Here is a 23,246-nt window from a genome sequence, read left to right on the forward strand (position 1 = left end):
GAGAGGAGAGAGATAGAAATATCAATGATGAGAGAGAGTCATTGATTGGCTGCCTCATACACATCCCCGACTGGGGATCAAGCCTGCAACCTGGGCATGTGTCCTGACCAGGAATCTAACATGGCCTCCTGGTTCATAGCTCGATGCTCAACCTTTCCTAAGAAAGGGTGTGTGAGAAAAAAAATATATTTACTCAGTTTTCTCACTTGATTGATATGTTGCCTGAATAATTAAATTTTAAATTGAAAATCACTTTCTTTCAGAATGTTTGAATTAACATTGTCTTCCTGCTCACAGTTGTAAAGTCTAAAGTCTTTTGATTCAGTTTCTAATATTCATGGTGGTTTGGATGCCATTGATTTAACTGTATAGGAAAAATAAGTAGAAGTGGAACGTCTGGGTAGGAGGGTATCATATTTTTAAAACTTTCAAGGTGGGGAAGATGAAAAAGGGATTCAAGGGAGAGGGTCGAACAGAGGCCAGCTGATAGCAGTGTCCACTGTGTTTAGAGAATGAGGACATCCATGTGAGGAGAGTGTGGGATGCAGTTGGAACATAGCAGATTGAGGCTCTGTAATGGGTGCTTCTGGCCTGGAGCTTTGAATCTGTTTTGTAGGCACTTTTTCATCCAGTTGTCACCAGTTGTATAAAGCCTTCCTTGACTTATGTTAGGCAAAATGATTGAGCTTTGGTTTATTCTCTATTAGTACTTTGTGTGTTGCATACACATCCATGTATTCACACATGCGTTCACATGCGCACACACACCTCTTTAATTATCTATGTGCCTGTCACCCCCACCCCCATTAGAATAGATCTTTTCATATGGGAGTGACACATTAGGTCTGTGTTAAAGCACAACAGGTCAGTTCTTAACATTTATGGTGGTTGGGATGCCATTGAAGCCTGGAGGATGGGCAGGAGGAAGAAGGAATTAACGGAAGAGAGAAGAGAAGGTTATTGCAGCGTCCACATTTGGAGAAATCAGCCTCAGATGTAACAGTCTGCTAAGAGTGGGAGGGATATTACTTTCAAATAATTGTATTCTCATCATCCCCATGGGTCTAATCATTCTTAACTTTGAAAATACTCTTATTTTAATATATTGTTGTATGCATTTTGTTCTAATTTCCCCTTCCCCCCATTTGGTTCCTTTGAGAATAGTCTGAAACAATTTTTTAAAGACCAGTGATGTTTTGGTTTCATAACTGATGGTTCATATTAATGATGATCTGAAATATCTTAATTCCATTTGTTTAAAGAAAAACACTAAAATAGGGAATTTTGAATAAAAATAATTGATAACATTCTTTTATTATCATTTATAGGCATTTCTTTATTCTGAGCAAATACATCCCCTAAGAATGTTAACCTTGATATTGCCAGAAAGATATTCTTTCCCAAGTAGATGAAGTTTGAAATACTATTAGAACTCTCCTACTTCACTGTTATGAAGCACAACTAGTTCCTCCACAAAATTGTAGTATTAAAAATAAAATACTTTCACTAAGATGACTGATCATTCAGAAAAAGTCAAGAATTGGTTAAATGTTGTTTGTGTGGTTTTTGATTGATTGCTCAAAAGCCAGGCAATATATATATTTTATTTAAAAATGTGCACCATATTACAAAGTTCTGAATAACATAGCACTGATGAATATTAACTTTTCAAGATACTTTTTGATTGGCTAGTGCTCTACCAGAACAAGAGACTACTGTATTTTGGAAATTTCATAATGTTAATTACAATTTATTGAGCATTTACTATATGCTTGCCCTGGCCCAAGTATTTTAAAACACCCTTAATGAGGTGGGTCTTGTTTATCATTAGATGAGGAAATTGAAGCACAAGTCAAATTTCTTGCCCAAGATCATGCAGGTAGCAAGTGGCGGCACGGGGGATGTTTGCCTCTGGATTTTGTGTCTCTTCATTAGTAAGCATACTTCTTTTCCAGTATTATGGGAAAGATTTAAGGACCATGAGTCCTGCAAATGGCATCATATGTAAATGGAATATATACCTCCCCTGTCATCAGATGACTGTTTTGTTTGCTAATTTCCCACCGTGGATCATTTCTCAAAAATTTTCTGGATCTTCTAGAATTGTATACCCTGCTCTAGCTAGTCTTTCCTGAATGAAAAAAGGATCGACTGACATAAGATTATTATTTAATTAAATTTTTCTTTTAAATTTCTTGTTTAGAAATTAACAGTGTTTTCTTTGAAAAACTTCCTGTACTCATTCAGACGACATTGGTATCCATGTTTAATGTGTGTGATTGATAGATACGATTTTATATTACTTTTTATACTGTCTTATAGTGTTCTTTCACAAACCATTTAAAGCAGCGGTTCTCAACCTGTGGGTCGCGACCCCTTTGGCGGTCGAACGACCCTTTCACAGGGGTCTCCTAAGACCATCCTGCATTTCAGATATTTACATTACGATTCATAACAGTAGCAACATTACAGTTATGAAGTAGCAACGAAAATAATTTTATGGTTGGGTCACAACATGAGGAACTATATCCACAAACCATTTAAAGCAGCGGTTCTCAACCTGTGGATCGCGACCCCTTTGGCGGTCGAACGACCCTTTCACAGGGGTCTCCTAAGACCATCCTGCATTTCAGATATTTACATTACGATTCATAACAGTAGCAACATTACAGTTATGAAGTAGCAACGAAAATAATTTTATGGTTGGGTCACAACATGAGGAACTATATTTAAAGGGCCAGAAGGTTGAGAACCACCGATTTAAAGCCTTTCCAGCTGCTATTTCTCCTAAGTGGTATTTTTAAGGAGAAGTCACACCATGTTTCTTCCTGAACATTCAACTGTCTGGTATTCTATCAGATGTTTTGCAAGGCTTCAGCAAGCTCTTACCCTGGATGTCTTCAAGAGGCGATGCAGTGGGCAGAGCACTGCCACGGAGACACCTGTAGAGATCAGCACACCTGCCCTCAAGCAAAAGGCAGTAATTAGTTGCTCATATTCCCTTGCAAGCTTCCCCAGTGTGGCTGCACATGAAACACAAAGATCACAGCGATGCTGTCATGAGCCGCGCTCTGTCGGAGTTGTTTACGCCCATTCAATTTTTAATGTTCCTGTAAGACATTTTGATGGGAACCCTGAGCCTATGGGGATTTGCATGCTTGATCAAACCTGTGATGATTTAAATATAGAAATAAAGAGAAACCTTTGGATTACATTGACTGTTAACTTTTAGGACAGCGTTAGTGGGAAACAGTAACATGACACTCAAGGCAACGTTGTGTTTGATCAACCTTCACAACTTTTTTGTTTCTTGACAGCAGGTATAGCTTCAGTACATTTAAACACGTTCTTTACTGTGTGTAGATCCAAGTGCGTGTGGGTATCTGGATGGCATGGTCTGAATATTTTAAAAGATGATTTTATACCAACTACTTTTTATTGAAATTGAACGACTCTTAATTATCAACCTTTCAGTCCTTCCATATTGTCATATACAGTTTATATTATTAAAGGCTGAGATACATTTTAGTGAAATACAGTAGTGGATGTGAAGTGGATATATTGGGGCCAAAGGCATCTATTACACAAGTACTTAGAGGTCTTTTTTGCCCTTATTTTAGTTTAAACACTATCTGTGTCCTCGATACTATGTGGATAGAGGCTAGTGTTTTACCAGGTGACCTTGCAAGTAGTTTTTAACTCTGAGATTTGGTTCTTGTATTATATTTGTATAAGTCATTAATAAACAGCTGTGCAAAAGATATATTACTGATTCTTAAATCTATTCAGTTTGAAAAATGCTATAATTTCTAATACTGCAAATTCAGTTCACATGTATTCTGAGAAAAAACAACAACCCTAGCATCTCATCAGTTAAGCATTGTATGGCGGATATCCGTACTTCTTAAATTGGTTCTTAGAAACAAATGGGCATTGTGGAGTTGTCAGATTGTAGTGCAACTAAAGAAGGTATTATTCAGCATTGGACTCTCACTGACAGAGCTGGCAACTTGAGGTGCTAGTGAATTCAGTCAGTCCACCGTGCCTCACACTTTCCTTCATTAATGCATAGGTAGAATCTTCCAGTGGGTTTCTGAGCAGTTATTCATTAGTCCTTCAGCAAAAAATGGAATGAATAATATGAATGTTAAAAAGCTTACCTCTAGATTTTATGTTTGCCTGCCTTTCTTGGCTGCACGTCTGAATGTGGATGGAGCTGGATTGCTCCACTTGTGAGCTGATGATAATGATGATGATAGTGATGGTAGGTAGTATCAACAAAGTACTCGCATGTTATATGTGGAACACTTTGCCTAACTTATGCCTCATTGACTTTCAGGAATTTCACAAGTCATTCCTAAGAATTGATCTGTCTGTAGTGGCCTTCTGAATTCCTAATAATTTCTTTACATGCTGCATAAAACATTTGGCACTCTGCTTCTTACATAAATGCTCATGTACCCTAGGTCAGTATGTTATCTTTTTAAAAAAATATATTTTATTGATTTTTTACAGAGAGGAAGGCAGAGGGATAGAGAGCTAGAAACATCTATGAGAGAGAAACATCGATCAGCTGCCTCCTGCACGCCCCCTACTGGATATGTGCCCACAACCAAGGTACATGCCCTTGACCGGAATCGAACCCGGGACCCTTGAGTCCGCAGGCTGATGCTCTTTCCACTGAGCCAAACCAGTCAGGGCTGTTCTTTATCTTTTTATCCTTGGTGCCTAACTCAATGTGATCAATCAGTGTTGGTTGGATTAGTAAATGGTTGAAAATACTGTGCAATGCGTGTGAATAGCCCATGGAACACTAGTAAAGAATGGATTGTAACACTTCTAGTAATAGAAATGACTTTCCCCCTTGCCCCCCGCCCCCCAATCCTAGGTTGATTGTTTTTTATTCCCAAGAATAAGTACCTAAGAGCACTGGCCAGGTAGCTCAATTGATTAGAGCATCTTCCAGATACACCAAGGTTGCAAGTTTGATACCCGGTCAGGGCACATACAAGAATCAACCAATGAATGCATAAATAGGTGGAAAATAGATTTCTTCTCTCTCTCTCTCTCTTTTCTCTCCCCCTTTCTCTCCTCTTCCTCTCTCTAAAAATCAATAAAAAAGAATAAATAACTATGATTTTATTTTAACTTTACCTTTTCACTATTAGTGCATCAAAAATATTTTGTGACAAAACACATTTTTACTATAGTAAAGTTAAATTCTTCTTACTCTGATTTGATTTTAACTTTACCTTTTCACTATTAGTGCATCAACATTTTTACTATAGTAAAGTTAAATTCTTCTTACTCTAAGTCACGATCTGGACCCATTTAGCTTTCTTAGGCTTGTTTTCCACATTTTCTCTAACCCTGTTTCTCCCTGGTGCAGGACAGACTTTTCACCCCGTTTCAGGATAAGCCATACTTCCTTCTGGCATCATGCCTTGGTCTCTGAGCTCCAATTTCATGAACTTTTGAGTTACTTCTGTTTTTGACTCATCAGTTTAGAACTAAATCATATGCGTCCCTATGTTTTGCAAAATGTGTGTCTCCATCTAGCTTCATTACTTTATTTTTAAATTTAAAAAAATTAATCCTTTCTTTCTGATGTATGGCAGAATGCTATGTACCTTGTAGTCACTCAGGAAAACTGTACATGCTGGTTAACCTCTAGCTCTATAGTAGGAAAGTAAGCTTTTTCTCAAAGAAAGTGAGAAAGACAGACAGAGACAGATAGGAAGGAAGAAAAGAGGGAGGGAAGTCGGGAGGAAAGAGGAAGGAAGTAAAGAAGGAAGGAAGGAAGGGAGGAGAAGAGGGAGAAAGGGAGATATAGAGGGTCAGAGGGAGGGCAGACCAGGAATCATATTTTGTGGAATAGGGAAAGAGCATTGATTTTGGAATTTGAAAACTTGCGTTTAAATTCTGATTCTGTGTAATGGCTTTTAAATCTCGGGTAAGTTCCATAATTTTGGGGTGTAAATAATACTAATACCTACTTGGTAAACTTGTTATTAAATTATATAATATATGTAAAGTCCTTATTAACACATTCTCTGGTACATAATACATGTGTAACAAAGGTTAGCTAACTTGAGTATTTTGCCTGTGAGGAAAGTGAAGTTTAGAGAGCTGAACAGAAGTCATACAGCCAGTACATTGTGGAGGGAGGGTTAGTAACCCAGTTTTATATTTTGTTTTGTTTTTCCATTAGAATGGGGTACCAAGCAAAGTGCTGGCCTTGAACACCTCCTGAGTGCTCAGTGAAGCAAGGCCATAGGGGTGTGTGGTTTTGCCCTGTGATGGGACAAAACAATTGTCGTAGCCTTGAAGTATTTTATCATTTTGCCTGTTCTAATTATTTGTGTTTATTGTTAGCATTTCTCTATTCTGTTTCAAGTAATGTCTTGAATATCTTCTTCAATCGCTTGGGAGGATTTTATGTGAGTAGTTGGCAGGAACAACTATTTAGCAATAGGTGACTTGGAGTATAAAGTAGACAAAGAAATATATCTTTTTTTTTTAAAGCAAACATTTTAGCAACTTCCTGTACTTTTAGAGTTCTGATTATGGTTTGTTCTCTTTTCTGAGATGCTGTTGGAAACCATATATGTGTGTCTTAGGGTACCAGTTTTTGGTTAGAACAGATAATGATAGTGTGCACCCAGGGGTACATGAGTGGAAATACAATGGACTTATTGGTAAAAAGAGTTATTTCTTCCATTATATGATTCAGTTGATAAATACTACATATAAACTAAGGCATGAAAATCATTTGCTGGATAAGAGTGGGCAAAATACCACATAATTTCATTAACCTTTAAGCAGTGAAATTATAAATCCCTTCGAAAATGATTAAGGTTATCATTGCCTATCACCCCCTTTTGATACCTACAGACTGTTAATTCTTCTCTGTCCTGCTGAGTCTTATTAAAACTTCTGACTGATGTTCTTTTATTAAAAGGTTTAGAATTTACCAATTTAAAACACTTGCTTCACTCTATCACCTCTAATTTAACTGGGCCATTAAACACAGTATTTTGCAAAGGGAAAAAGGCAATAGCTATTTCCTTAAAAAAATTAATAAATTGAAATGAATTTTAAACTCTGCTTAGAGGTGAGCCACTATTCTATACTACTAAGTCTTTTGATAGTTGATTTGTTCCTTTAGTATGCAAATTTCAGATTTACAAAGATCTACTGCTTTTATTTAAGAAATATGCCTGGAGGCTAGATTGGTAAGCTTTAGGGAGATATCCAGTTTGGTGTGAAATAGATAGTTGTTAAAGGATCACATGAGTTGGGTCCCAGAAGAAGAAGAGTAGAGCTGAGACAGATGAGAAAAACTGACTCCATTTCATTTCATGTGGCTAAAAACACCACTACATTAAAAATGAAGACAATGAATGATGGCAACACAAAGGAAATGAGTGCGAATAAACCATATTTTGGGTGCAGATTTTGTGAAAAGTTCTGACTTGTGAGAAGTTTAAAGGAAAGGGCTCACTATGTTACTGAGCAGAGAAGCGTGGCTCATCATTCTGGAAAGCCAGCCTCTTGAGAGCTCTACAGCTTTTGGAGGGAATACTCTTTCAGGAAGGAGTGGGTCACTTCCCTGTCCCGTCAGCACCGTCACTTCAGGTCAATGAGGTGAAAGATGTCATAGAACATCCTCTGGTTTAAAATAAAGCACTCAAGGTGGCTCTTTTAGGTTGGAGACTATAGGTAATCTGGTTTGCAGGTGTTAAGCAAATAATGTAATAGACGTATAGCTTTGTGGAAGCTGTATATCGCTGATCTTTTGGAATCTCTGACTTCCAAACAGAGTTTTTCTCCTTCAATAATTTAAAAATTATGAAATATATTTCCATATTAATAGCTTTTAGAATCTTCTTCATTTTTTTTAAGGTATTTCTGTCTGTCTTTTCTGGATGTTTTAAGCACTTAGACGATAAGAGAGAGAATATCCAAACAGCATCATCTAGCAATGGAAATGACCTCTGTGTGTGCCTGTTGTGTATCTCTGTTGGTGGACAGTGAGGTACAGAGGGCAAGGGTGGAGGTGGAAGTCCCTAACCCCTTTACCATCAAGGACTCCACTCCCTCTATGCAGGCATATATGTATGAATAAATATATTTATATACCTTTTTCTATTTAGCATCACTTTATTTTTATTCTTTAAGATTTTTTTAAACTTTTGACTTATTTGCTTTGTTCACTTGGTTCAAATTTTAAAAAGTTCAAGGGCTTTGAAATTTCTCTTGAATATATCCTAGTCCCTTAATACTTTTTAAATATACATGTAACCAGTGTCATCTTTTTGTGTGTTTCTTTCTAGAGATATGTAAACATATGAAATTAATCTATTTCTTTTTGCTCATGTATTGATTGATTTATTTACCTTGTTAGCATTGTATTTTAGAGTTTCTTAAAAAATGCTAAATTACATTAAAATATAGGATATATATATATATGTATATACGCACAAACACACAAACATATAGCCTTATTCAGATATTTCTGTAATTTTTTTTGAAACAGCTAATTCAAGAACTAACATCCTACTTGCCCCTGCTACTTTGTGAAGAATTACCTGCAACCGGAAGGTTCCCTGGTTCTGAATCAGGCCTGACTTGCCCCTGTGGCCTCTGTGCGCCATGTTTTGAGGCCCGTGCAGTTTTCGTGCTCACACAGCAGTGTTTGCTTGCTCTTGAGGAATTCTCATTTGGACCTGCTGGGCTCAGAGCACATTCCTTTGTGTCGTCTTTCATTATTTCATCCTTGTGCTCTACCCACTTTTGCTTCAAAATTTCCATTTTCTGTGAGCTCATATTTGTATTCATACTTGGTTTTATGTAGTTTGATGTTTTCTGATCTTAGTTGAGAATATAAGTTCAAGAATACTGGGAACCATCTAAGGCTGTTTTGTTCTTTAAAATTTTACTTTTTTTGAGTCAGTAAATGGTAGTGAGTGAGAGTATGGGATCTAGAGTAGAGCTAGGTGGGTGTGAGGCCTAAGCAGGTGACTTTAGGCAAGTTACATAACTTCTTTCTGCCTTAGGTTTCTGAACTTTATTAAGTGGGAAGTAACAATATTATCTACTTCAGAGATGCAATGATTAAGTTATGTTATATAGTTGCATAGCACATATAAAATGTTAGCTATTTGTATTTCTGTGATATACTTGTGATTAAATTTGATTTTTATAGTATTATTATCTACTTCAGAGATGCGATGATTAAGTTATGTTATATAGTTGCATAGCACATATCAAATGTTAGCTATTTGTATTCTGTGATATACTTGTGATTAAATTTGATTTTTATAGGATACAATATAGTATTTTTCACATTATAGTTTTGAGATTTAGGGAACTTTATAAGTCTTGATTCCAGGACTAAATGTGAGGGTAACTTGAGAGAGAAAAAAAACAACAATTCTCTTTTTTTTCCTTTCCTTGTTAGTTGAGTGTAGTGTATATATATATATATTTCATGTTGTTCCTTTTTTTGTGTGTAGAGCAGCACTGTTCAATAGAATTATCATGCAATAATTTTACATTTTCTAGTGGCCACATTAATCAAGTAAAAAGAAATATGTTTAATTAATTTTGCTTATATTTTTTGCTTAACTCAATATATCAAAATTATTATCTTTTCAACATGTAATTGATATAAAATTATTAAGGTATTTTACAGTCATATTTTTGTGTTGTCTTTAAAATCTATTGTGTATATTATATTTACAGCACATCTCAATTTGGACTAGTCACATTGCAAGTGCCCAGTAAGCTCATGTGACTAGTGGCCATAGTCTTAGACTGCACAGCTATAGGGTATAAACTACATTATATATATATATATATATTTCACAGAGAGGGGGAAAGAGATAGAAACATCAATGATGAGAGAGAATCATTGATCGGCTGCCTCCTACACACCCCACACTGAAGAGTGAGCCTGCAACCAGGGCCTGTTCCCTGACGGGAAATCGAACCATGACCTCCTGGTTCCTAGGTCAATGCTCAACCACTGAGCCACACCACTGGGCGGGGTATAAATTTGTCCTTTTTAAGTTAGGGATTTTTTATTTTATTTCACAATAATTGATAAAACTAGATGCATCTCATAGGTAGATAGAAATTACAAGTTTCTGGGCGATGTATAAATATGTCCTTTTTAAGTTAGGGAGTTTTTAAAAAATATTTTCCAATAATTGATAAAGCTAGATGCATCTCATAGGTAGATAGAAATTACAAGTTTGTAGTGTGAAAAGAGAGGTAGGGAAAAGGTTTGGATTTGGGAATGACCAATGAATATATAGATGGTAATTGAAATCTTGAAGTCAGGGGCAGAATGAAATCATAATATCCCTACAGATAAACCCTAGGGAATCCCTAGAAAAGAAGCCAGGGTAAAGTAGTGAAAACCCATAGGCCAGAGGAGAGTTGTAAGATGGTCATTCCCTGAAAAGCAATGGAAAAGAGTTTCAAAAAGGCTGGCAGGTAGGAGTGCCAAATGCACAGTCTAGCTGTGTGAGGAATGAAAATAGTCAGTTATTTGGTTATTGCCAACCTTAGCAATGACCGTTTCAGTAGAGTGATGACCAAGGAAGCCAAATTGTGGTAGTTTGAACATTGAACAAAAATTGAACTGAAGACAGTGACACTATATTATTGTTTTATGGAACTTAACAGGCATAGTCCATAGAGTTGAAAGAAGTGTGTTATTGGTGAAGGAGAAGAAGCCAGCTGAGAGGAAAAGATGGAGGTTGGGGAAAAGAAGAAAACTGATGAAGTAAGTTTTTAGAAAAGGCATGATGAATAGGATTGAGTGTACACATAGACAGATTAGCAATGGAAAAGAAGAGGGTCCATTATGAAATAAAAGGTAATGTGTTGTGAGTTAGGAAAATTAGTGTATGATAGAGTGGGTTCTTAGATTCAAGCAACAGCTAGTTTAAGTTGCAGACAGCTAGCTAGTTTAAGCAAAAAGGGAGAGGTTCCTCACTGCTTAACTTAAGTACCAAGGAACCAACCTGACTGTTAATAAGCTAAGAACAACACAAGTCAAGAGAAACACCCAGTTTTACTATCCTAGTGGAAAACTCCACTGTCGCTTGCTACTCGGAACTGATGATACTAGGGGTCACATAATAGAGTATCTGCTTGATTGTCAGAAGAACAAAATGTCTTACCAAGATCTGATCTCATTGTTAGGGGGTTACCACCTTGATTTGCTCACTTCTTTCCAAGTCTTACGTGGATTTCTCTGGTTAGATGAACCTGGGTCCCCTGCCGAAGGCCTGATGCAGGTGCATCGGGGAAATGCAGTTTTTAGTGTTTGAGGCTCTGTAATACAGAAAGTTAGAGTGCATGCTAGACAGGGGTGAGAGTAGAGGCTGGGTGATTCTGGCTCTTGATCTCTCTCATGAGTTGTAGTCAAGATGTTATCCAGGGCAATAGTCACCTGAGCAGCCTGGATGATTGCTTAGTAAATGGCTCCCATATAATGCTGTTAAGTTGATTCTGGCTGTTTGGCAGGAGGCCACGTGGACCATGCCATAGGTCTATGCATATGTCCACATGACCTAACAGCTGGCTTCACCCAGAGAGAGTTATCTGAAAGAGAAGAGCAAGGGGTAGGTGCAGTATCTTTTAGGACCTAGCCTCAGAAGTCAGGCACCATCACTTTCATGGCATTGTTTTTCCTTCAAACCAACCCTGATACAGTGGGAGAGGGTACTGCACAGGCATCAATTGCACGAGGTGAGGATTTGGGGGTCCTCTTGGAGACTGGTTCCCATGCCTCCCGCTCCCCTCACCTTTCTTTGATAGCACACATTGATCAGATTTGTCTGTAGAAGCAAAAAACAAAATTCTTTTAATAGAATGGAACTTGCCAGGAATTTGGATAGAATGTGATTCTGTGTTAACTGTAAAGGGTACAGAGTGCATCATATCCTTGGCCAGTTTATAAAAAAAAATCAGAAATGCTGTTCTGTTACTTGTTCTTGGGCTTCTCTTCTAAAGGCAGAGCATGTATCATAAAGTCATGACTCAGCCCAGGTGTGCGTATCTTGATGTTTGGAGATAATGAGGTTGTGATACTTTGTCCTCATTTCTGAACTGAAGAGGTTTGACTAGCTTTCCCAAGGGTCTTTTCTGTCTCAATTCGCTAAGTTCCTGACTAACTTTGAGAATTGGAGTGAGCATCACTGTGATGAACTAGATAGATGTAGGCCATTCTCCCATGCCTCAGGCACATCATCTTGTTTACTTCCTCTATTTCATGTATCATAACTGAAATAACACTGCTGATATACTAATCTCCCTGCATCCTTCCTCCCCTCCCAGGAGCAAACTGTGTCTTCTTCTCTGCTGAATCTCCAGCACTGACTACAGTGCCTAGAAGCTACTCATGAGGTTAACTATTTTTCTATAGAATACTAGAGGCCCAGTGCATGAATTCATGCACCGGTGGGGTCCCTCAGTCTGGCCTGTGCCCTCTCGCAATCTCAGACCCCCTCGAGGGATCAGGTCGAAACTGGCAGTCTGAAATTCCCTCAAGGGATGTAGTAGTGTGCAAAGCAGCAGGTGGCCAGGGAGGAGCCCGCGCTGCTCCGCTCATCCTGCTGCCGCAGCTGCGCTCGCCAGCCGTGAGTCCGGCTTCTGGCTGAGCCCAAAGCAGCAGGTGGCCAGGGAGGAGCCCGCACTGCTCCGCTCATCCTGCTGCCGCAGCTGCGCTTGCCAGCCGTGAGTCATACTCCTGCTGTGGGGGTGCACTGACCACCAGGGGGCAGCTCCTGCATTGAGCGTCTGCCCCCTGGTGGTCAGTGTGTGTCATAGCGACCGGTCGACCGGTTGTTTCCGGTGGTTCTGCTCGTTCAGTCATAACAGTTGCTTAGGCTTTTATATATATAGATAATACATCAAGCATGTCAAACTCTCGGCCCGTGGGCCGCGTGCCTCATTTATTTGGCCCGCATTAGCCTTTGAATTTGACATGCTTGTACTACATCATTATTTCAAACAGGCCATCTCAGAAGGCCCCCTCGTCACTTGATTTATGTCTTCCTGGCCTTTCTCTCTCTCTTAACCTTTTTCAAAGATGACACTCAGGATTCTCCCTGTTGCTGTGAATGCTTTCCTGTCTTTTTCAGAGTTGGTGCCTGGAAGGTTCTCTGACCTGGTTTCTTTCTAATATGGGTTATTCTGAGTCTATGGCTACTGCTTACAATAATTATTGTCAAAGGTGTGTTAGGTCATCCTGTGATTTGGTGCTATGTAAACTGTCTGGGAGCCACATTTCTTTTTGCTTTGCTGGGTCCTCCTCTTTGCTTGTCATAAAGGCTCCTTTTTGGCTGAGTTACTATGTTAGTTCTGACCTTGTCAATAGTCATATTCTTAAGGGTTCTCTGACTTTAATATTTACAGAACAGGAAAGTCACAGTATCCACCCCTGGGTATATGGTAACATCTTTTCTCTTCACTGTGCAAAACTGAGAATACAGGGCTGTGTAAGTTAAGTGATAGTTTAAAGCTGATGGAATGTTCTCCCAGAAAGTAATGTTTTTAAGGTATTTACCCCAGATCTACAAGTATCTGTGTATCCCCATTTTTCCCCTGGAGTGCAAACCCCAATCTTGGACTAATTATCCATATGCTTTTCAGCCTGCCTCTGAGATTTCAGGCCATCCTCAGCAAAGGTTCTTGATAGTACTTTGGATTATGGACCTTTTTGTAAATCTGACAAACTATTGACCTTCTCTACAGAGAGATATCCATTTACACAAACCCACACATTTTACACATATCATTCAGGAGCACATAGGCCATCCACGGACCACGGTTTAGAACCTCTACTCTGAATTATTATTATATTTTTACATTATCATTGACTTAGGAAAATCCTTGATGACTGAAAAAAGCTCTTATTAGTTAAGACTCAGAACATTTCTGTTTTTGGAGGTTCTTGTCCCATTTTGGAATACCCAGGACTCAGACTGCTGGATCACTCATGTGAGCGCTTGCGTGGGTCAGGACTCAGAATTCAGGCTGGGTTTATTTGGAAGATAACAACTTACCTGTGCCCTTCGTGATCTCACAGGTACCTCTGCACTAGCCAGATTGGACATATGCAGAGAAAGACACCGGTATATCTGGATCATCAGGTAAGCAAATGGTACTTCGTTTTCATTTCTCCATCAGTCCAGGCCTCTCTGGCAGTCTGTGGTTATTCCCCCTCACTCATCCCTCACTTCCGTGCAGGTCAGGAAGATGGTAAATTTTTCTAAAGAGAAGGAAGCAGCTTTTCTTAAGTTTTACCAGGTTACTTCCTGTGCTGCTTGAAATCAGACTTTTTTATTTTTATTTGATCTCATTATTACTTCATATAGTCACATTTCCATCGTAGATAAAAATTCCCCGCTCTTCTTTTTTTATGTCTATACTTTGGAGAGTTGTGGACAGCTCTCATATTGTTCCTTGGTTGTCAGCCAAGTTACACACATTTAACTCCTTTCATCTTTCTTTCTAATTCAGTCTCTTGGCTGCTTTTTGTAGATTTCCCCCCATTTCAATCTGCATCATTAATAAACAGAAAAAACTGGCTATGGGCTACCTTCTTCTATACCTCTCATTCTTTTTGCTCCCTAGTTTTGCCTCATATTCCTTGTTGAACTAAAGCCAACCAGACATCATTCTCTGGACCACTTTGGCAATCCATGAATGCCTCGCCTACAACTACCAGTGTCCCACGTGGTCATAGCATCAGCAGTGTATCCTAGAGGAAAGAAAGGAACTGTAAAAGGAGAACAGTGAGAGCAAAATCATGCATTCTTTGATTATATGTTAGACTTACCCTTGCCACCCAGAGTAAGGCATTGTACTTTTACCACACATTTTGTCCTCCCAAAGTGTTGTGCAGGGGCACTTATTTGCATAACAACAGAAGCATGTACATTGTTTGAAATTTGGCCCCTAGTCTCTCTTGGTTTCTTCCTCTCTCTCCTTCCCCTATCGCCTTTCCCAACACGGATGTGACTTGCTATTTAGAATCTGTGGCCATGAACAAAACTGGGCAGAGGACCATCTTGTCAGAAATTAGATAAGCTCAGGTGATAAATGCTCCATGCCTCCATGTGGAACATCTGAGGCAAGTAGTGTAGTTCTTGCTGTTCTTTTAACAGGGGATTCCGTGGAGATGTGCAGGAGGAAGAGACTCGTAGGCCTTTGGTGCTTTTCATGAACGCTGTATTACAGTGGTTCTCAACCTTCTGGCCCTTTAAATACAGTTCCTCATGTTGTGACCCAACCATAAAATTATTTTCGTTGGTACTTCATAACTGTAATTTTGCTACTGTTATGAATCGTAATGTAAATATCTGATACGCAGGATGGTCTTAGGCGACCCCTGTGAAAGGGTCGTTGGACCCCCAAAGGGGTCGCGACGCACAGGTTGAGAACCACCGGTCTAGAGTCTAGGAGCTTATTGCTGTTTTAGTCACCAGATTCAGGGAGTGTATTTAGTTGAAGTTTGCAACAGCACACACTTGGCTTTCTCATTTGTGTTAGCTTTGACTCTAGTACAGAATTGAATAGGAGACAAGAGACGGTTTTCCTGTTTGTGTCTGTGGCAACTTTGTAGATGATTTGTGGTTTAATCCTTTAAACATTTTTGATCATTTATCACCTCTTTCCTTGTAAAGGCATAAAATATTCAGATTCTAATGTTATAATCTTTTAATCAGATTATTTCATTTTGGAGAAATCAGGGTAAGAATAGCAGCTGACATAGTTGTCTCTGAATAGTGACCTATAATTATAATACTTACATTAGTTCTTTTTTTGGGGGGGGCAGATTTTATAATATTAGAATTTAAGTAAGATTATATGATTATGAATCATGTATTTCTTGGTCTCTAGCCTCTTAAACCTGTACATACATGACTTAGACCCCTTTTAAGTCTGATTTGTTCAAATGTTAATCTCTCACATGGCTTTTAAACTGTTGACAATATTGTACTCACACTAATTTTTTTAGGCTATTGATCCATTCTTCAGCACAACTTTTGTTTCTTGGGTCTTTTCAAAACCTGTCAAAGAAACCAAAATGCTAACCTAACTTTAAAGGGGCAAAAAAGTCCCCCCTCCACTATTATTCTTTGTTCTCTACATGCATCAAAGTGACAATCCCACACTGCCTCGATGGAGGGAGCCTAGCACAGAAATAAAAACCAGCCTGGCACTGTTCTAGGATGGCAGCCAACGTGTTTTGTGTAGCTTGGTTCTGGCGGTGGTTTTCATTCGGCAGAGGTCTCCCCTTCCAGCGTCACCAGAGGCAGGCATGCCGCCTTCCTTCTTCCTACCGGTACCATTTCTTCCCCCTTGCCTTCCTCTTTCTTCACAAAGACCACCATCATGAACACAATAGAATCATCATTCTCCCGCCGACTCCCACAGTTAGTGAGTGGCATTGTTCCTTACAGAAGCTTGTGCTAGGTTTGCCTTTTCCAGCTCTCAGAGATTTCCTTCACACTTGCATTTTTGCCACAGTTTTCAGCAAACCCTTCTAACTTTGGTCATTCTGACTTAGTAATTTTGCTTGAGTGGAATCCTATCTTGCTTCACAGCTTAATAGTTGAACAGAAACTCCTGAATGATCATTCCTTGTATTGTATGGATTTTAATGCCAAGCGATCTCTTTTTGAGAAAAAAGTCTGCCATCGTTTTCTATTTTTGTCTGAAATTCAGGGTAGTTTATCTTTTACAAATTGAATACTCACCTTTAGAATGTCTGATAACTGTTGCTAGATAACCAGGTAAACTTCCATTAAATATAAGGATGTGCATGACAATTTTTTAAAAATCAAAATGCAAGATGAAACACAGAAGTATTTTTAGCTTTCCCAATAATAGCTTTCTCTAAATGATAGTTAGTGACCTACTATTACAAGGTGTGTGGAAATGTAGCATTATGATTTTAGGTGATGATTTGCGCAGGAAACTAAATTTTCACTATGAGCAAGCATTCTATGCAATTTCATAGACTGTTCCTCAAAATGTAAATGTTTTCTGTTGTATTAAGCAAAAATAAATGATTTATTTTCAAGTGATCTATTTTAAAAATTAGTGTTTTACAATCAAAATAAGAATAATTAAATAGGCAGAATATGTTTTCTGAGGAGGAGATTGATATTATTTTGACTGACTTATATTTTTAAAATTTTTCAATGATTTTGGGAGGAAAAACTCATGTATTTTTGTAGCAGTGCAACAAATGTGATTGAAAAGAAAGTAAATAGTACTTCATGTTAGACTTATTAATGTAAAACACTTTTATATGCCGTATATACTGGGAAATACTATATCTATATAGTACATGAACATAAACTTGTGCAATTTAACATTTGCTTTTCCAGAGATTTATTTTTAATTTAGAAAATGCTTTAAGATCCTTAAAGGGTTTTTAAAACAGGTATATCAGATGTATGCATTAAATAAGCTCACCTGTTATTTTCTCTCATTCTCAAGACAGATTCAGCAACATATTGGCTTATTAGTTTAACAAAACAAACAAATTGCTTCGTATATGATGCACCTGTAATAAATGCTACCATTCCCCATTCCCCAGTGACTTTTTCTGTAGCGCAGCTGAAATGACTCTAGGTGAGATCCCTTTAAGTTACATCAATTAAATCTTTAGGTCAACATTTTAAGTTTCAGAATTATGACATGTTTTAGAAGGAATGCCAGTGAAACTGTTTTTTTTTTCTTTTTTCTGGGTGCAGTTAAGTGCATGACTGTCTTGAATCCTCTGTACCAAGGTCTGATAATATTAGTATTGGTGGTTAAAGATAATACAGACCAAAAACTCTTTCATCCTTTATGTCCACATAAGTAGAATAATGTTTATTTTATATTAAGTACTATTTATTTATTATAAATACATTTTCTCCAGTGGTATAATTTTTATTTGCAGGGATGCCCTTTATCTTTTCTGTGGCAGGAATATATCTTTCAGTGACTTAGGGATTTCAGCATGAATTTTCCTATTTATTTGTTTATTCTAATTATACACAGAGGCATTGTAGAAATATATTGAAGACCTGTAATGTTTGAGCAGTTTTTTTTGTAAATATTATTGAGTTTTTCATTTTTGTATGTAATAAATTCTACAATTTTGTTTAATTCTGTACACATATCAAAGTAATTATATTGTTATAGTTTGATATTATACAATAGGATTTATGATACAGTCACTTAATCACTATATTTGTAGAAACATGGAAAAGTAAATTTATTAAGGGCTGACAGCAAAGTTGGATAAATACTAAATTTATTCTATTAACTAGGATTTTATTTTGTTACATTACCTATCATGTTTATAATTATAACTAATATTTTAACTAATATGTAATTTTATTTAAATATCAGTACATATTTAAAACATTCCTGGGTAGGTGATTTGAGTATCTTGTTTGATATCGAATATTGGTAACATAATAACAAATAGTGATTTCTAAGTTTCTGTGGTCAAAACTATTAGTAATCCCCTCTCACACATATGGTACACACTTCAGTGTTAAAATTCCATAGACAGTATTGCATGAAAGGTGTGTGTTTGATTCCCCCTCCCATTTTTGGTACATTTTAATTTCCCCTGCCCGACATCTATATTATCATTCTGTAGAATGCTTTCACAAATATTTCATATGTTTTCTGTGGCATCTCACACTGCTCACTTTTTATCCATAGTACCATACGAGTTCCCCCTTTTCAGGTTTACGCTGCATATTTTAAGCTGCTGAGAGTGTAAGTTGATTGCAAGGTAAAGTGACATTTAGCTTTTTGAGCTAGTCTCCTTTTCAGCACGAGAGCAGGTTCCCCCCACACTCTCCTAAATCTTGTATTTCCCAGTAAAACAGTCTTACTAACACCAAACAAAGAGATTCAGAGATTTGGCTACAGCAGCAAGAGAAATGCATCAAAAAGTGGCTACTACAATACCATTTTATTAATGAGTGATCTACATTGGTTCCAGCTGTGTCCATGTGATTAGGCCTTCACCAGGCAACAATGGGTATTTCCCTATTGCTTTTATTTGATTTCCAAGAATGTGTCATCTGTTACATCAGCTCCTGCCAATATGCCCCTTGTAAAAGTATTTTGGTTTTTTTTCCCTTCCAAATTTCTGAAGCATAAGTTGAATACCCACACACATCCCTGCCGAAATATTGTTTTTAGTGAATAGTGGCCTAGGTTTGTATGCCTGGTGTTGCAGAATATAAATTAAAGTAAATGTTTATTAAGTTTATCGGTAAATTTTCGGTTGCCTGGTAATGCTAAAGATAGACCATTTTCACTTTTACGTTTCCATCTTAATATTTTATTACAGTGGTACAATGTGTTATAGAGGTGGACGAGCTTGCAGACTGAAATGGGGATCGTCCAGATTGTTCCCTTCCCTGGACCATATGGTATAGTTCTAAAAGCTTTCTGTACGCTGTCTGTTCAGTTTATTGTAAACTCAATCTTTAGTGCACCTAAAAAGATAACCAGACAAAAATGGACCTGAGAAAAAGGACTTCATAGCATGTAAGGGCCCGAGAAATATGTGTTTGAAAGGGGATAACTGCAGATGAAATTGAAGTTGAGATGATATAAACAAAGGAGCCTTGTCATTCTCTGATTATTCTTTTGAGTTCCTATGGATTATTGTAGGTTGTCTTTGAATACTGGTTTTAAAATGAGGGCATTTATGTTATCTAACTACACTTATTATCCTTCTTTATCCCATTCTGTCAGTCTCATGGATAAGAGAGTGTGGCATTTGTCTTGTTCACAGAGGAAGCCTCTACCTATGAACAATGCCAAGGAATATGTAAACCCCAGGTTTTATGAATATATAGGACTTTTCTATTTTTATTTTTTTACTAATTTCAGTGAGAATTTAGGGCTGGGACTTTCAATAATTTCACCCCTTTAGCCCCTATTCACACTCAAAGATGGTTGAAAATTTTCTAATTCTATTCCCCCTTCGCCCCCCGCCCCCCCTACTTATTATGGTTCCATAATTCTATTTTAGGAAAATAAGCAAAGAAATTGTTTATTCCATGTGCTGATTCTCTTTAAGAAGTGAGATTGGGAGTGATTTCTTCTCTCACTCCCCTTCTCTCCAAAGTAAGACACTGTTAGGGTGAGCAGTAGACATTGCCCATTGCTTTTCTGGCACAAGAGATTTGAAGCTGAAATGCTACCAAATGAAAAATGAAAAAAAAAAAAAAGGAGAGCCTGTAAAGAACACGTTTCTTTACTCTGTCATTACCCTGAACCACTGAAAGTGCAACTGAGAGGAACTCAAATGTTATTGGAATGTGTAATTTTCCTCTGAATGGCCACAGTGAAATATATTTGAACAAAAAGGCAGAAAAAGTAGATGTGGCGTAGGGAGTTGATGGTGATTGAAATTAATGAATCTTTTCAGCACTGTACTGTAGAAACTATCCCAAGAATCCTACACATTCAAAATATGTCCAACAGAAACTTATATAAAGAAAAATTATTACTTTAGGGAGTTTACTAGAGATAGGTGGGATATTATAATAATTTAATAACGCTAGTGGTGAATTTGACGCTATATATTTATTGGCTATATATTTTTCAACTCTGAAAAATTTTCATAAGTAGAATTGCTAATTTCAAGTTGGGAGAGTCTTTCTATTAAAAACTATTGTTATCTTGTGGTTCTTCATTTATTATACAGCTGCTTTATAAAGTGCTCACAAAACTGAAAAAAAAAACACGTTTATACTTTCAAATAAGCTGGTTTTTTCCCTTCCTTTCCTCTTTCCATTCTGTTTTCTTACCCCTTTTTTTCCGAAGTTCGGCTATTTATTTGTATGTTATATTACATATATGAATTATCTATGCCAATGCCATACTATAAAAATGTTATTTTATAGGTTTGGCTGATTGAAGGTTTCAGTTAGGAAAAGAAATAAAAGTCTTATAATGACTATGCAAGAAATGGGTTTCCACAGAGAAATTGGAACATGTTTATTGAAGTAATCTAGATGACTGAAAATTGTAGGATAATTGTGGACATGAAAATTCAAAATTGTTTTTATTTCTTCTGGCTAAAAAAGACTACATTACAGCCTACATCAAAGAAGGAAGAGACATGGATAGTGTAACTCAAAGATCTCCTCTTCTCAGTAGCTTTCCTTTAATGGTAAAAATGCCTCTGGCTCCAAGTAGAAAATCTATTATGACTTAAATGAGTAAGGGTTTTATTGTTTCATGTCAGAAGAACCCGGAGGCAATTAGTTTACAGGTAACTGATGCCTTCAGAGATCCAGGTAACAGCATCCTTCTCCACCATCCTTAGCGTATAACTTTTGCTTCTTAATTCACAGATGACTTTTTTCTTTTTGTCCCTGTAGAAAGTGTGTTTATTTTGGAGCAGGAAGAAGGGAGCTTAGAAACCTTTCTTCATGGGGAGCTTTGTCTTTTTCTTTCAAAAGGGATGCCTGCTCAGTGGACTTCCACCTACATCTCATTGGCCAAAGTGTGTCATATCACTTTCTCTAGGATGGGGTCCTCAAACTACGGCCCGCGGGCCACATGCAAATACAAATATTGTATTTGTTCCCGTTTTGTTTTTTTACTTCAAAATAAGATATGTGCAGTGTGCATAGGAATTTGTTCATAGTTCTTTTTTTTTTTAAACTACCGTCCGGCCCTCCAACGGTCTGAGGGACAGTGAACTGGCCCCCTGTTTCAAAAGTTTGAGGACCCCTGCTCTAGGAGATAAAAACCACTTTCACTTCCCAGCCTCTATTTTGGAGGAAGGCGAGGAGAAGGAGAATTGGAATGAGGGTTGAGTGAGCCATCCTATCTGCTATCCTTCCTCAATTATTTTGCATACTTAGATGCTTGGACCTTGGAACTTTGGGGGTACTTGGTTTATATAGTAACTTGCTCTTGGTTCCCTTTTGATGCCCAATAGATATGTTTTGGTATTGTAATGTTATATTTCTATGTCTGAGGACAGAAACTGTAATTATGTCATCTTTGTATCTTTACACTTAGCACAGTGCTTACATTTAGCCCTCAATAAGTACTTGTTGAATGAATGAATGGATAAATAAATATTGAGAAATACATTTGTTAATATGATTGGCATTTATACATGTAAAGGATACAGTAATATTTTTAATTTGTGAGGGGCTATGGACTAATTTTTTTGAAATATATTTTATTGATTTTTTACGGAGAGGAAGGGAGAGGGATAGAGAGTTAGAAACATCGATGAGAGAGAAACATCGATCAGCTGCCTCCTGCACACTCCCTACTGGGGATGTGCCAGCAACCAAGGTACATGCCCTTGACCGGAATCGAACCTGGGACCCTTGAGTCCGCAGGCTGACGCTCTATCCACTGAGCCAAACCGGTTAGAGTTAATTTTATAGAATTGTTTGTTATTGTTAAGAGGGCATCAATGTAAAGATGTCAAAGTTGCTTTGAGTGGAAAATATTCAATTATAAAGGTTAAAGGAAAATTCTCAAAATGAATTAGTACCAATGCTTTTGTTAGAGTATGTTATCCCATGAGTAAATAAAAATATATTTCTTTTTAACTCTATAGGAAGACAATTGTTTAAACAAGGCTATTGTAGTAGTCACATATTAATATATCAGTTTTTCTAAAAAAAAAATAAGCAACTTGAATTTATTCATAAGGCAAACAAGTCATTTGATAATTTATATTATTGATGTTGATTTACAAGAAGGAATTATTATGTCCTTGAAAGCCTCATGGGTAAGGGCACAATAAATCAGATTTTATCTTAGATGACATTTTGGTTATATTATTTTTTTAATTCTTAGCGTGACAGTTTCATATTTTTTTTAATACACATGCACATGGTTGGTTACATAGAAGAGAAAGCATCTCTGAAAGAAACCCTACGAATTCATCTTTACATCTGCTTGCTTTGCCCTAAACTGTCTTAAAATAAAGCAGGTTACCTCTTTCAAAATCTTCAGAAGAAATGGGTCACAGTGTAACTTGGTAGTGAATCGGTGCCTCACAACTCCTCCAGTGTCTAACCTGAACTCCTTTTGTTGTATTTCCATGCTGTTTCTGTAATTTTGACCCCAGCGGACAAAGCAAACAACTATCCACTATAACCCATACAACACCTCTATATGACACCATTTTAATAAATTCCTCCCTTTTCATT

At 37.4% G+C, this 23,246-nt stretch overlaps 1 protein-coding gene across 3 annotated transcripts in view; it reads left to right on the forward strand.

Annotated features, from left to right (window-relative positions):
* The window catches only part of GTDC1 (glycosyltransferase-like domain containing 1), a 315,044-nt gene that overhangs the window by 21,004 nt on the left and 270,794 nt on the right, over window positions 1-23,246 (forward strand). Inside the window, exons 3-4 of one of the 3 annotated variants that reach the window (XM_014536236.1) lie at window positions 14,108-14,171; window positions 19,397-19,478. The exons of the other annotated variants lie outside the window; for them this stretch is intronic. Of the exons in view, the coding sequence (XP_014391722.1) occupies window positions 19,439-19,478 (40 nt within the window). The 5' untranslated portion in view covers window positions 14,108-14,171; window positions 19,397-19,438. The remainder of the gene's footprint in view (window positions 1-14,107; window positions 14,172-19,396; window positions 19,479-23,246) is intronic. 3 annotated transcript variants of the gene reach the window in all.

This window comes from Myotis brandtii, unplaced genomic scaffold, assembly GCF_000412655.1.
Source record: "Myotis brandtii unplaced genomic scaffold, ASM41265v1 scaffold1577, whole genome shotgun sequence".
Taxonomy (NCBI): domain Eukaryota; kingdom Metazoa; phylum Chordata; class Mammalia; order Chiroptera; family Vespertilionidae; genus Myotis; species Myotis brandtii.